At 37.6% G+C, this 13741-nt stretch overlaps 2 protein-coding genes across 2 annotated transcripts in view; one reads left to right on the top strand and one right to left on the bottom strand.

Moving 5' to 3' along the window:
• The first annotated feature begins 384 nt into the window (after positions 1 to 384).
• Positions 385 to 9171, top strand: LOC129249328 (protein phosphatase PHLPP-like protein). The gene is made up of 3 exons (XM_054889084.1): positions 385 to 700; positions 3281 to 3434; positions 4641 to 9171. Exons 1-3 carry the CDS (start codon positions 524 to 526, stop codon positions 7181 to 7183), a joined length of 2874 nt encoding a protein of 957 aa, XP_054745059.1. The 5' UTR covers positions 385 to 523; the 3' UTR covers positions 7184 to 9171.
• Positions 9172 to 11622: 2451 nt separating this feature from the next.
• The window catches only part of LOC129248069 (LIM/homeobox protein Lhx3), a 31386-nt gene continuing 29267 nt past the window's right edge, over positions 11623 to 13741 (bottom strand). The window contains exon 7 of the mRNA XM_054887500.1: positions 11623 to 12032. Coding sequence (XP_054743475.1) covers positions 11839 to 12032 — 194 coding nt within the window. The 3' untranslated portion in view covers positions 11623 to 11838. The remainder of the gene's footprint in view (positions 12033 to 13741) is intronic.

Genomic DNA, 13741 nt, shown 5'->3' with positions numbered 1-13741 from the left:
AATCTAATCTCGAATTTCGAAACATCTCCATTTTCGAAACATATAAATAGTAAAACTTATATCATTTATATACTATCAAAGAAGAAAACATAAAATATATTTTATTTAAATTTTTTCAGTGTACTTACTTCTTTTCTTTAAATATCTTGCACCTGTTGATTTCCACCACAAAGTGCTTATCGGACTCAGTTTAGCAAGACAGGTGGAAAAGTGTGTTCTCTCAGGCGTAACTATTTACCACTTAAAATTTTCATTATAGCATGAACAGCTGAAAGACTTAGATGAAAACACAAAATTCAAAAGGAAGCAAACAAATTCGAGAATAGCAAAAAACAATACAAATATTTATTGTATTAAGATTGTGTATAGATCTAAAACATTTAATGTGAATAATACTCGTATTGTTTTAGTTTAAAATCGCATGCCTTTCAAAAATAATCTAAGAAAAAGTGAAGTGTGTAATTTCGTAAATCACTGATGCATGACCAAATTGTTGCGAAAACAGTAAAGTGCCTCGTAGAAAATGAATAAATCTACTAAGCAAAAGGCATGTATTGAAATGTCTGGATCCACGCTGAAAATAAGAACAAATACACTGGAACAGTCCGATATTAAAGGAGCGATGACAAGTGATAAAGAGCTAGGATCAGATGAAAATCAAAATACACTAGGAGGAAATATATTAATAGGAAATTATGATGTAAGTATCAAAATATTTTCAAAATTACGAGTACTCAATCAATCACGGCTTACTGCATCTGCTGTCTTAGTAATTTTTTTTAGTTTTAAAACAAAGTTGCTTTACTGAACTATTGCCCAACTCATAGATTTTTTGTTTGGTTTTTAAATGACCGAGGTAATAGGAATAAACCAATTAATTTTTAGTAGATATTTTCTTTTCAACTTTAAATTAAATATTCTGTGCTAAAATTTGAAAAATTGCTCTTAAGCTTCTTCTTCTTAATTGACCGATAACCACTTAAGTGATTTCGGCCGAGTTTAATAAAGCGCACCCCAGTCGTTTGTTTCCCGTGCTAACCGGCGCTAGTTGGACACACCAAGTGAAGCTAAGTCCCTCTCCTCCTGATTATTCGAACGCAGAGGAGGTCTTCCTCTTACTCTGCTACCACCAGCTGGTACCACATCGAATACTTTCAGAGCCGGAGAGTTTGTATCCATTTGGACGACATGACCCAGCCAACGTAGCCGCTGGATCTTTATTCGCTGCGCTATGTCTATGACCGCCGTAGCCGAATAGGTTGGTGCGTGATTACCATTCGGAATTCTGAGAGAACGTAGGTTCGAATCTCGGTGAAACACCAAAATTAAGAAAATTTTTTTTCTAAAAGCGGTCGCCTCTCGGCAGGCAATGCAAACCTCCGAGTGTATTTCTGCCATGAAAAAGCTCCTCATAAAAATATCTGCCGTTCGGAGTCGGCTTAAAACTGTAGTCCCTTCATTTGTGGAACAACGTCAAAACGCACGCCACATATAGGAGGAGAAACTCGGCAAAACACCCAAAACAGGGTGTACGCCAATTATATATAATATATATATATGGCTATGTCGTCGTAAAGCTCATACAGCTCATCGTTCCATCGCCTACGATACTCACCGACTATACATCGGATATTGTCATCGTCCAAGCTATGTGATGTGAAATTCTTTCTAGCCCCTCGTCGTTCTGCAACAATCTTGTAAGGATGCTCTTAGCTATTAAGAATATGGCAATCATGAGTGCATCAAGGTTAAATGAAGCGGGTCGCTGAAAGGAAGGACTGATTACATCGTCTCAACAGTGACATTCAATAGGAATTTTGCCACTCTCTTTCCATCTCGGGAGGAATGGAGTTAAGGATTTTTACAAATCACTTCACCAATACAGTCTACACAGATGGTTTAAAAATGGATTGTGGTGTTGGAGCAAGTATATATTCTCACAGACTTAGAATTGAAAAATCTGTGCGTCTTCCTAATACTTGAAGTATCTTCCAGGCGGAAGTATTGGCAATAGGGAAAGCTTAGTAGCCTACAACTAATCATAGGCTTCTCTTTTAAGGGCAATATCGCTATTCTTTCGGATAGCTAAGCTGCAACCCAGGCACTGATTCGGCTACAACAATCTCTAAACTGGTGGAAAAAAGCAGAAATAGCCTTACCACCTGGGCCCTGGGACATCGGAACATTGATCTGCCATGAATACTATTCTTGCGGAATCGGTATTGACACCACGGGTGCAATCAAGAATGCAACGCCTCAAAATATCTACGAATCATGGATTGTATTTGGAGAGATTAGACTACGTGCAAAGTTATCAAAACATTTAGGCCCAGCTACAACCACAAATAAACGTCAAGATTGACAAATATGAAACGGAGCGATGCATGGAGACTCACGATAGTGATAATTGGCTTCTGGTCCATAGGAGAGCAGACACCCAAAATGGGTATCCTTTTCAAAATATACGGCCGTAGTTTTTAATAACCGAGGAAAAAGGAAAGTGTGTAAGAATGCCCTGCTCTATGGAAGGCGCGGATGTTAACCCTTGGAAATCGCTTTTTGAAAACCTCGAAGAGCTGGCCGGTACAGACATAAATAGGTTTCTCTATCGCTCTGACAGAATATAGTCGTGAAGAAATAACCGCATAAATTGTTGGCAGGGAGGATGTGCCAACAAAATGGTGCGGATGCACTAATTGGATTATTGGTGAATCACCACTTCAACGCCTTGGTTGATATTTTAGTTCGGGCGCTTTAGTAGTCAGGTGAGCGAAAGGAATGGTTCATTAGAAGTCACTACCCTTTATCTTGTGTCAAACTGAGAGACATCCGTTGACACTTCTACGTGTAGCGTGGTAATTGTTCACCCATTTTTTAAGTTATGGATTAGATAGCACAGATATGAGCCTTAATAGTATAGGGTAATAAGGGTATACGATAATACGAGCTGCTGACTTTTATTCTACAACATTAATGTGTAGAATATGCAAAATTGATCCTCTATCTTTATGTGGTGTATTTTTGAACGCCCTGCTAATGCAAATCGTAGTGGATCTTGAAATCTAGAAAGGCTCAGAAATATAACCAACCCGTGTAGGAATATAAGTATAACAACTCCTGTGCAGATCCGGGTAACTTATCTTGTTTTTCTAATTCAGTTTCTTACTTAAAACAATACCTTGAAATATGAAGAAATATTGAAATAATTGTTAAGCAGCAGGGATTAGTAAAACAAGTTCACTGTCACATTTTTAAACAATAAACTTGTATATATTTTCAGTTTTTGAAAGAATTGGAGATCACCGAAAATGGCATGGATATCTTGGATTTGAGCTCTTTAGCGCAACTTGAGATTTTGATATGTAATCACAATAAATTGAAGGAGTTGATTATTAACGGGAAAAATTTGAAAACTCTAACGGCGAAACACAATAGTGAGTATGTGTGCAATTGAGCAGAAGGACCAGTGGAGCTCTTATGCCTGGTTTTCATTATTATATTAAAAAAAAAAATCATTCATCATCAAATCATTTCGATTTGAAGCCATGGCAAAATGTTAAAATTCCAACGTGTCATCACTTCGTGTCAAAATATTTAATAAAAAAATGGCATAATGAAAACCAGGCTTTAGTCAAAATTAAATTTAAAACTTGTACATAAAACGAACGAAAGTGTATCAAAAATTATAGTATCTTTATGTCTACTTTTTTTTCCTTGTTCACTCTTCTCGGGAGCATAGGGCCTCGACAAGACTCTTGAAGTTACTTTTTCGCAACTTCTTGATAAGAAATGTTGGTTGGGATTCTTGGCTTTCGACTCACTTTTTGCTTATCCTAGCGGTTTTGTTTGCTTATTTTTTGTACGGTCACGGTATTTGGGCAGGTGAAAAGATTTTTATAGGCCCTTATTCCGCTCTGAGCGAATAAGCTGATTGGCTGGCGTCACTTGGGATGAGTTTACAAAATTGATATTCGAAAAAAATCAACCAATGACACTTTGTTGCCGTCTGAATAACGACTGATTTGACGAGTGTGTGAATACATGTGAAACTATCGCCCAGAATTCGGCTGCCGAATCTCCCAAGATGTGTCAGCCGAAGTGCCTCCTAAAATTTTCTTTTCCATCATGGTTAAAGAGCGTATCTTGAAAACTATCATTATTGCATGAGTTGTAAATGTAAATGTTGGAGAAAAAATTCAGAAGGTGTTGTCAATATCAGACCATTAACTGGTTCTCAGCGAATTTAAAGGAATCAGCCGGCGTAAATACGGCGGTTTGTCTAGGAAAAAACTGAGACAGTTTTCGTGATATACGAAAAAAATCAACACGCTCTTCACTCATTTTACTTTGTTGCCTTCTGAATACCGACTGATTAGACAAGTGTGTGAATACGTGTGAAATGAGCGGGCAAAACTCTGCTGCTGAGTTCCCGGTGACGTGGCCACAGAAGTTACTCTCATAAATTGGTTTTTTTAGCTGAAGGCCAAACCTGGTAATCTGTCAACCGTGAGTTGTACCTTCTCCATTTTAGACGTTCTCTACTGGCATTCAAAAATCGACCCTTGGTCATAAGATGCACATATACCCAACTGTAAATGCTTTTAACTTACCATACGTTAATATGTATTCTTCTTCCGCAGATCTCACTACAATAACAGCATTATCACCTCCAACTAAGCTGGTGAATATTGACATATCACACAATGATTTCGAAGAACTACCGGATTGGATAGGTGCTTGCAACAAATTAAACAGCTTATACGGCGATCACAATCGACTGTGGACTATTGACAATATATTCACCAAAGACAGTTTTCAAGAATTGTCCACATTCAGCGTTGCCTATAATCAACTGGCTTCTTTGAACAGTTCACCATTAATTTTCGCTACTGTGTCGCATTTATATTTGCAATGCAATATGTTGCAAAAACTTCCAGAGAGCTTCTTTGCGATAACTTATAAAACCTTAAAGGTATTGAATGTCTCGAGTAACAATCTGTACGCGATTGAGCAATGTCATGCGCTGAATGGCGTCTGGTGTTTGGAAGAGTTATATCTTTCAAATAATAATCTCAATGAGAGTATATTTCCAACTTTTGCCGAAGCAAAGAAATTACGCATCATTTACGCAGCGTATAATTCGATACGCGAATTGCCCGAAAATATTATACGAAGCTGGGGCGATTTAGAAGTGTTGGTTTTATCGGGAAATAAATTACAAAATCTGCCGGACAATATTTGCGTGCTTACAAAATTAGAAGCTTTGCGTTTGCATTCAAATCTATTGTATAAAACGCCAAGTCTTTCGAAATTATCGAATTTGAAAGTCTTAGATTTAGCACACAACCATTTGGATCATGTAAATCTTTTGAATATTATGCCAAAGAATATAAAATATTTAGATTTGTCGTGTAATTTGCAATTACAATTCGATGAGAAACAAGTACAGATGTGCCAAAGTTTGAAGAAAATGAGTTTAGTTGATGTATCTGGTAAGAATCGGGCAAGCTTGCCGACAACGCAATTGGAAGAATTGAAGGATAGCAACAGTTTGCGACAGCCATGGACTGTAGGATTCGCCGAAACAACTGGAAAATGCCGAAAACTGCTGGTAAAGCAAATACGCTTATGCAACTTCGCAGAAGATGAGGGACTCTTCGGCATTCTTGAAACCGGGACTTTGGGTGCAGTCACCACAGCGTTAGTGAATCTGGTGCCACAAATATTGATACATGAGCGGAGTGTAAAAGAAACAGCAAAGGAATATATGAAATATACATTGCTGTCAGTATATCAGCGTTTGGCTAGAGAGAAAGGATGCGAAGATATGCATATTGCCTTATGTCATATTTCGAAAGAAAGTGCAGGCTTCAAAGACTATATGCGCCCAAAGAGAACCAGACGGTACGTACTGCGTGTTGCAAGCATTGGTAATATAGGGGCATATCTAGTGCGTAGAACATCAACAATATGTTTGACAGGTGCTACCCATAGTACGAAAATTTCTAACAGCGATACGTGCACTGACGGCAAAATTTGTCGTATCACTGATCCCTCGATACATGAAACGTTTTTGAGTAACGATGATGAATTCTTAGTAATATGCAACGCTCATCTCTGGGGAGTTATGGACATTGAACTCGTTACTAAAGAGATACGAAAGGAAGAAAATATAGTTTTAGCCGCAAAGCGGTTACAAGATCTTGCTCAAAGCTTCGGTGCAGATCATAACCTCAGCATTATTGTCATACGGTTCAAATACATTGGCACGGATGTAGATGATTTATTGAAAGAGCTGAAACAAACAGTACGCAAGAATCCTATAACACAAAACATGAATACCGATGACAAACTTTCGTTAGGTAGCCATCGCCTCATTGGACGTTGTTCGCCACGCCAAAACTTAATGGGAGGCATAATGAAAAGTGATCGCTCCTCACCGAGTGGACAAAGCGATCATGTACATAGCTATCTTAATAAAGGTGTTAATAATGAAGAATATGCTTTTGCGACAGAGCATGTTATAGAAGAAGATGATGATTTGGAAATTCTGCATGAAACCGATTCGGTGCTTTCAGAAGAACAATTCAAGTGTTGGGAATATATGTTGGAGCAAAACACTCAACTGCTGTTCGATAAAGAACTCAATACAATATCGAAATCGATTACGAAAAATCCAAAAAATGAAGTGGGTGTCGAGCTCAATATTGAACTGGATAAAAGTGAATACAAAGAAAACAATTTAATTAAAAATATTGGAAATCGTTTCATATCGCACAGCTCGCCACAGCTGTTATATAGTGAAATTAAGAAACCTCTCACAACATTTACCCATAAACATCAGGAAAAACGTTTTCAGCGACAACAACAACAACAAAAACAACAACAAATGTCTTTCTTATCAAAGCACTTTGGTAGCTGCCGTTCATTTCAAACCCAATCTCGATATAACCTTTTTGAGTCGAAAAGCCAAAATGCGGTAAACGTTGGATTGTCTTCGAAATGGAGTGGTGGCCCAAATGCAGCCTATTTTGGTTCGTTACAACGCTTGATGCCATACAATTTGGAGTACGATTTCACGGTAACACAGGATCGCTCAGCCCTGAACGAAGAAGATGATGATTTTAATGAGCAAGAGGATCGGATGAAAAAATATTGGGGTATAGCAACTACAGAACTGTAAAATGCAGTAGAAATACTTATATGAGATGTGTTCGAAAAAAAGGTGAATTTTAATTTTTCTCAAAAAATATTTTTTTATTCATCAATTTCTAATTTATCTCCTTCAAAGTAGTCCCCCTCAGATATAATGCACTTGTGCCAGCGTTTTTTCCAATCCTCGAAGCAGTTCAAAAAATACATATTTTTGGTATATCCTTGAGCTCTCTCAGCGATGCGGTTTTTATCTCCTCAATCGTTGTAAAACGCCGTCCTTTCATGGGTCTCCTCAATCTTGGGAACAGGAAAAAGCCCCTGGTGAATACGGTGGCTGAGGCATGAAAACGGTGTTGTTTTTGGCCAAATAATCTCTTAGAAACAGAGATGAATAAGCAGGTGCATTATCATGATGCAAAAGCCATGAATTTCTTCGTATTGCATCATGCAAACGGCGCATAACTTCAAGGTAATACCTCTTTTTTACAATACGACCTTGTGGTACGAACTCCACAATGCACTAAGCCCTGGTATTCGAAGAAAACAGTGCGCAAAACGTTGACATTTCATCGAACTTGGCGTTCGTTTTTTGGTCTTGGCTCTCTTCTGTCTTGAGACGATTGGGCTTTGGTTTCGATGTCATAACCATATACCCATGATTCGTCAACCAGTTATGATTTTTTTAAGCAAATCTGGATTGTCGTTGACGTCATTCAGCGATTCCTGCACAATTCTCATGCGACATTGTTTTTGGTCAAAATCCATCAATTTTGGAACGAACTTCCCTTCATGCCCAAAATATCCGAAAAGAATGCATGGCATATCCTCAGAAACTTCTCTAATTGTGATTCGACGATTCTTCATAACAATTTTCTTCACTTTCTCAACATTTTCATCGGTTGTTGATGTGCTGGGGCATCCAGAGCGAGCGTCGTCATTCACATCTTCTCGACCTTCTGTGGAAAGCTTTTGTACCACTTGTAAACATTTTTTGACTCAGAGTACTCTCACCGTATGCCACTGCCAACATTTCAAGTGTTTTTGAGCACTTAATTCTATTTTTTACACAAAATTTTATGCAAATTTTTTGATCAATTTTTTTGTGATAGCAGAAAATCGCCGAACACGCAAAACTCTTCTCTTATTTATGCCTTACACAAACAAACTAAACATGCCATATTGCTAATACCGTGAACATATATTCGAGACGAGAGTACGAACATAAAAAAAAGGCGAAAATTATCGAAAGATGAATGTATGTAGCTCGTGCAATTTGAAAATTCACCTTATTTCTTGAACACGCCTCGTATGTGTATATAAATTTTGAAAGGCGTCTTTTTATTTTGAAAGTAGCGAGAGCGTATTAAGTTACAAAGAAGTTATCTATTATTCAACTTTCGGGTTGTTCGAAAAATGGGTTTTTGAAAAAAAATGAAAATAAACAGGTTGCCATAAAAGAAATCGTAAAAATATTGGCAAAAGCGGGACAACAAATAAAACACTATGAATAATAGGTAGGGATGCCATTATTGGCTTTGTTGAGGTTTTAATTAGTTCGATTACTGATGTCGAATGGACTACATTCGGGTTCGAAACTCCGCGCATGAAACACCAAAGTGATAGAAAAAGTGTTTTCTTATAGCGGTTGCCCCTCGGCAGTCTATGGCAAGCCTCCTTTCAGTCATGAACAAGCTCCTCACGAAAAAGTATCTGCCGTTCGGAGGTGTTATAAAACGGCATTTGTGGAACAACATCAATTTTTTTGATACAATGCACTGCTAAACGTTTGATTTTTTGTTGTGAATTTTAATTTCATAATTGGAAATAAACCGGGTCTTATAGGCATTCCTGACATCTGTAGTGGAGGCAAAATTTGTGGAAAAATTTCTAAAGTTTAAATTCACCGAAAAATGTTGAGGAGTGCTAGTAATCGAAATGGATGAGGTGAAGGAAAGTTGGCCTTATGAAAAATTTATAAATATTTTTATCAGGGTCACACTCTAGGCTTACACACTTCTTTCAACGCTGTTCTAGTTTGTTCATCTCCTTCAAATATTAGGATTTCAGGATTTGTCCAAGTCTGGAAAATAGCCAATCGTTTCTGCAATCATCTCCTCATTTAAAAAAAAATATTTTTGCCGCCAGCCATTTCTTCGAATTGGGGAACAAATAGTAGTCCGTGGGATCTGAGGGAGCCAGGTCTGGAGAAACGGAGGGATGTGAAACAAGTTGGAACCCTATTTCCATTAATTTTGCGACCACAACTGCTGGGGTGTGAGCTGGTGTGTTGCCGTGAGGGAAAAGGAAAATCATTCGACTTCCTCCATTCAAACGAATGCCAAACACAAAGGAATATAAGGATCTGGCTGAATCTTGGTATGTGTTCTTCAAAGAGATGCTACTAACTCAACATAGCCTAGATACATGCCAGTAGTGTAATCTCTTTGACTTTGCACGGACTTTTCAAACGAGACTTGTATTAGGTTGGTAGGTAGGTGAAATGGTTGAAGTATCACTCTGGGGCTCCCCAAGTTCCCCTAATTTAGAAATTGAATAACGCGGAGTCCCCACGACTTTCTGAGCGTCCGTCTATAGTACTGGCGCCAATGCGTTTTCGAAATAGCACATGTAGAAATGGAGCTCCATCTTTTCTGCGCTTTCCTGATAAATAAGTTGTGCAATTCCCCTCTAACAACAGTCAGGAGTATAGCAATGGCCGGGTAGACGATCTCTGAGACAAATTAAGTCCCCTTACTGACAAGCTCATCATCAATTTCTTTACACTAGAACTCACATCAAAGAAATGCCCTTCTTACTTGTCTAATTGGAGTTGACTAATTTGGATCTGCACCATGGCGTCGTCAGAGCCTTGATCGCGGCTTGACTATCGGGGAAAATGTTAATATCTCCCTCGCTCCGGCGGTCCCTAAGCATTTTGCATGCTTGCAGGATCGCAAACACTTCTGCTGGAAAAATACTAGGAGTATTTGGCAGTTTAAAGGAGATAAATAGATAAATTGGCTGATTTAGAGAAAACCCTCGCTCCTACTCTCGATTCCACTTTGGAGCATCAGTGAAGAGGTACCAGCTTCGGAACAGATTTTTCCCTCGTTCTAATCCTGTCTACATGGAAACATTGCCCTGGCGCGACCTTCAAACTCTAGTTTGTTGATAGATAGATATGTCTGAAGTTCGGAGAAATAGGTTGTTAACTGCCCAAAAACGATGCCATGTCTTTTGGGAGAATGTCTTCAGAAGCCAACCTCCTTTAATGCAATCAGACTTTGGCAGCGATGAAAGTAACGTAAAAGTCATTTGGAAGTAAGTGCAAAACAGCATTCAGGGCAGCACTGGTGCAATGTGATGCTCACACATGCAGCCCTTTGCACCCTGCCCAGCTTAGTAATATTATAGAATTTCCCACCAAACCAGGCATACATACGTTGAAATTGGCAGAACTCCTACTATGTACACCCAAAGCACGACTTGTGTTTTGAGCCCCCATTTTTTGCTGAATACAGATTTGCAGGAGTAGAATGCTATACTGGCCTTCTTTACACGATTTTCAATGTATAGCTTCCAATGGAGTTTAGCGTCAAATATCACCTTAAGATACCTAACTTCCGATGAAAGCGAAAGAGGTTGGTTGTTTAATTTGAGAGTTCTGAAGTGTGGTTCATTATATTTTCTGATAAATAGCACCAGCTCCGTTTTTGTCGGAGTTGACTCTGAGGCCGCAACTGGAAGCCTAGCGACTGAATGCAAACAGTAACCTTTACAAAATCTCGGCCATGATTAAGGGAAACGATCCCGATACCATTAGGACCACGTCATCGGCGTATGCTACTATCTTAACCCCACCCTTATTTAAAATTGCCAGAACCTTGTACTATTATTTCATAAAAAATATTGCCTAACCAAGTTTGCTGTATGATTTTCAGTATTTTTGTACTTCTAGAAACCATAGGAAAACCTATGACTACTTATGTAAAATATAAACAAATCTTCCTCCATTATTCTCCCTTTAAGGCAAGAAACAAAAAACAAGTTATTATTCTTAACAGTTTTTATTTTTTATTTTTGTGTGTCAAATAGTTTTTAGGTAATCATGTAGATATAAACATGACATCACTTTCTCGTAAATGATATTTACTAGTTTGTATAAAGCATATGTTTAATAAATAATTTGTCTATTCTCATTATGTTTAAATGCTTTCTATTTTACATGAATACCTAATGTTTACTTATATATACAATATTTACATATACCAATTGGTTTTTTTTTATTGTTTCGAACAAATTGTAACACATTTTCCTTGGAATTTATAAATAAATGGTATTCTATTGATATTTTATCAAAAAAAAATTAACATCAAATATTTTTAAATTAAGTACGGCGTTTTGAGCAATTTATATATTTTTGATTCATTATTTATGTACATACAAAAACGTCTATATTTATAAATATAAATTTTAAAAATCTTTAAATAAATAATTTTAAATTTGCGCCGCAAAATTTGATAATTCAAATACATACAATATTTTAATTAATGTAATAGCAAGTATTATTTAATGTTATAGGATTTTGTGTGTGAATTTGAATTGATGATCATTCTGTTTGGCGCGCCAATAAGAGTAATTGCGCATTTGCAAATACTTAAGCAATATGCGTGTGTACGAGTATCAGTAATGAACGCCCGGTGTTTGCGAATTCGGATTCGAAGTGTTCCCTGAGTCGCCCAGCCAGGAGTCAGGACTTGGTGGAAAGTCAGGATAGCCCTGCTCTGGACTAGAATCATTGCTCAAATCCGAAACTGCGCTACCATGTACTCGATGTGTTTTCGCCGCAGATACATTATTCGATGATGTACTATGATCTGAAAATAAAAATAATTTATGTATTATTTATAATTATTTATTGTGTGACAAGGTGTGTTTTTACTAATAAATATTGCATGGTGAAAAAAAAATCAAAAGGAGTGGCCTGCTTTCAGCGAACTTGAAAGAATCAATTGAGTGGCTGAGGTGATCACAGCTGTTTGTTTACGTAAAAACTAAGACTGTGTTGGTGATATATTTACGACAAAATGATGATAGACGCATTCTCTCCACCGATGAGAGTAAGAATGGATGAGCGTAAGAATAGGCATTTAAGATCAAAGCGTTAACCGACTCTGAGCGAATTTGAAAGAATCAACTGATGTACTGGCGTAACCGGGGTCATGACAAAGGTTTCCTTACGGAAAAACTGAGACGGTATTGGTCTTATGTTGGTTCGTTGCTATTTGAACAACGACTGATTGGTCGAGTGTGTGAATACGTGTGAGCATGGTGAAAATAATTGAGAAGGTGAGCTCCACAACAGACCGTTATTCGGCTTTGACCGAATTTGACTGAATCAGCTGATGGACTGGTGGCACTTGGGATGATATACGGAATAAATCAACCAATGACACTTCGTTGCCGTCAAAAACACACCTGATTGGACGAGTGAGTGAATACAAGTGAAATGATCGTGCAGAATTCGGCTGCAGAATCTCCCAAGTGACGTGGTAGCGAAAGTTCCTTTTTTTCACCATAGTTAAATAGCAAACCTGGAAATCTATTATCCTTGGCCAATCCTGGCCAAACCCCCATAACGGAACAGTCAAAATTACTCTCACAATATTGCAAAAAGAAAATACATATAAACTTTGGTTTTCTACTGCTGTTATCACCTTGTATGGAATCGTCTTGTGCATTCTTTCGAAGTGTAAAAAAAATTTTTAGCTCGAACTATATCAACATTTGTATTTACAGGGTCACATTGAAACGCATTACTTTTTTGTATTGTATCGTTACTGGCGCCCTAAAAGTAGAAAATCATATGTTAAATCCAGTCAACCCGTAACACTGACTTCGATATTCATCCTAGTCACGCTTTAAATTTTGTGTGATCGATGTGAAACATATAAATTGCTAAAACCGGTTGAAAGGATTATTGGGGAACACTACCGGCATCTTAGTAACGATTAGTGAATAAAACTAAAACTTTCACTGCAATCAAAATGATTTTGGCGAACTGTTGTGTAATAGCATAAGTTTTCAGAGCGTCTCGTCTGCAAGTGCGCAAAATGGTTTGATGCCGCCATAGTACGGTCGAAAAACAAGCGTCTTGCTTTTCATCACAAATTGCTCAAACTGCATTGTTCTTCAAACCAGCGCAATGGAAGCATTCAAAATATTATATAATAAAAAAATATCTCTTATACTTGTCGCTTGTGTGCTAAGCGGCTATAAACAAGGTCGCTTGATCAGTGCTAAATTGTTGTTGCTTTCATATATTCCCCCACTTGGCGAGCAGGGAAGTTGTAAATAGGAAGCAATAAATATTTCTTTTCTTTCCAGCTAGTTGACGTTTGTGAGTTTTGGTAACAGTCTGTTATGAGATGAGCTCTGGAGTAAGAGCGTAATTTTATATAAAATGAAAGAAATATATGTTTTCAATTAATTACTTTATAAACAAGTGGAGACTCGAAATGAGAGCCGACTGAAATACGTTTAAAATTGGTGTTTTAAATTTGCCAGAAGCGCAATTATAGAAAAT

The sequence above is a fragment of the Anastrepha obliqua genome, chromosome 5 (assembly GCF_027943255.1).
Source record: "Anastrepha obliqua isolate idAnaObli1 chromosome 5, idAnaObli1_1.0, whole genome shotgun sequence".
Taxonomy (NCBI): Eukaryota; Metazoa; Arthropoda; class Insecta; order Diptera; family Tephritidae; genus Anastrepha; species Anastrepha obliqua.
The sequence above is the reverse complement of the archived record's forward strand: the minus strand, read 5'-3'. Positions and strand labels throughout refer to the sequence as shown.

Excerpts from the sequence above, each read along its gene's own strand:
- LOC129249328 (XM_054889084.1), top strand. The coding sequence starts at position 524 with ATGAATAAATCTACTAAGCAAAAGGCATGTATTGAAATGTCTGGATCC. Across the intron at positions 701-3,280 it reads TATTAATAGGAAATTATGAT|TTTTTGAAAGAATTGGAGAT; the intron begins GTAAGTATCAAA and ends ATATATTTTCAG. Across the intron at positions 3,435-4,640 it reads TCTAACGGCGAAACACAATA|ATCTCACTACAATAACAGCA; the intron begins GTGAGTATGTGT and ends CTTCTTCCGCAG.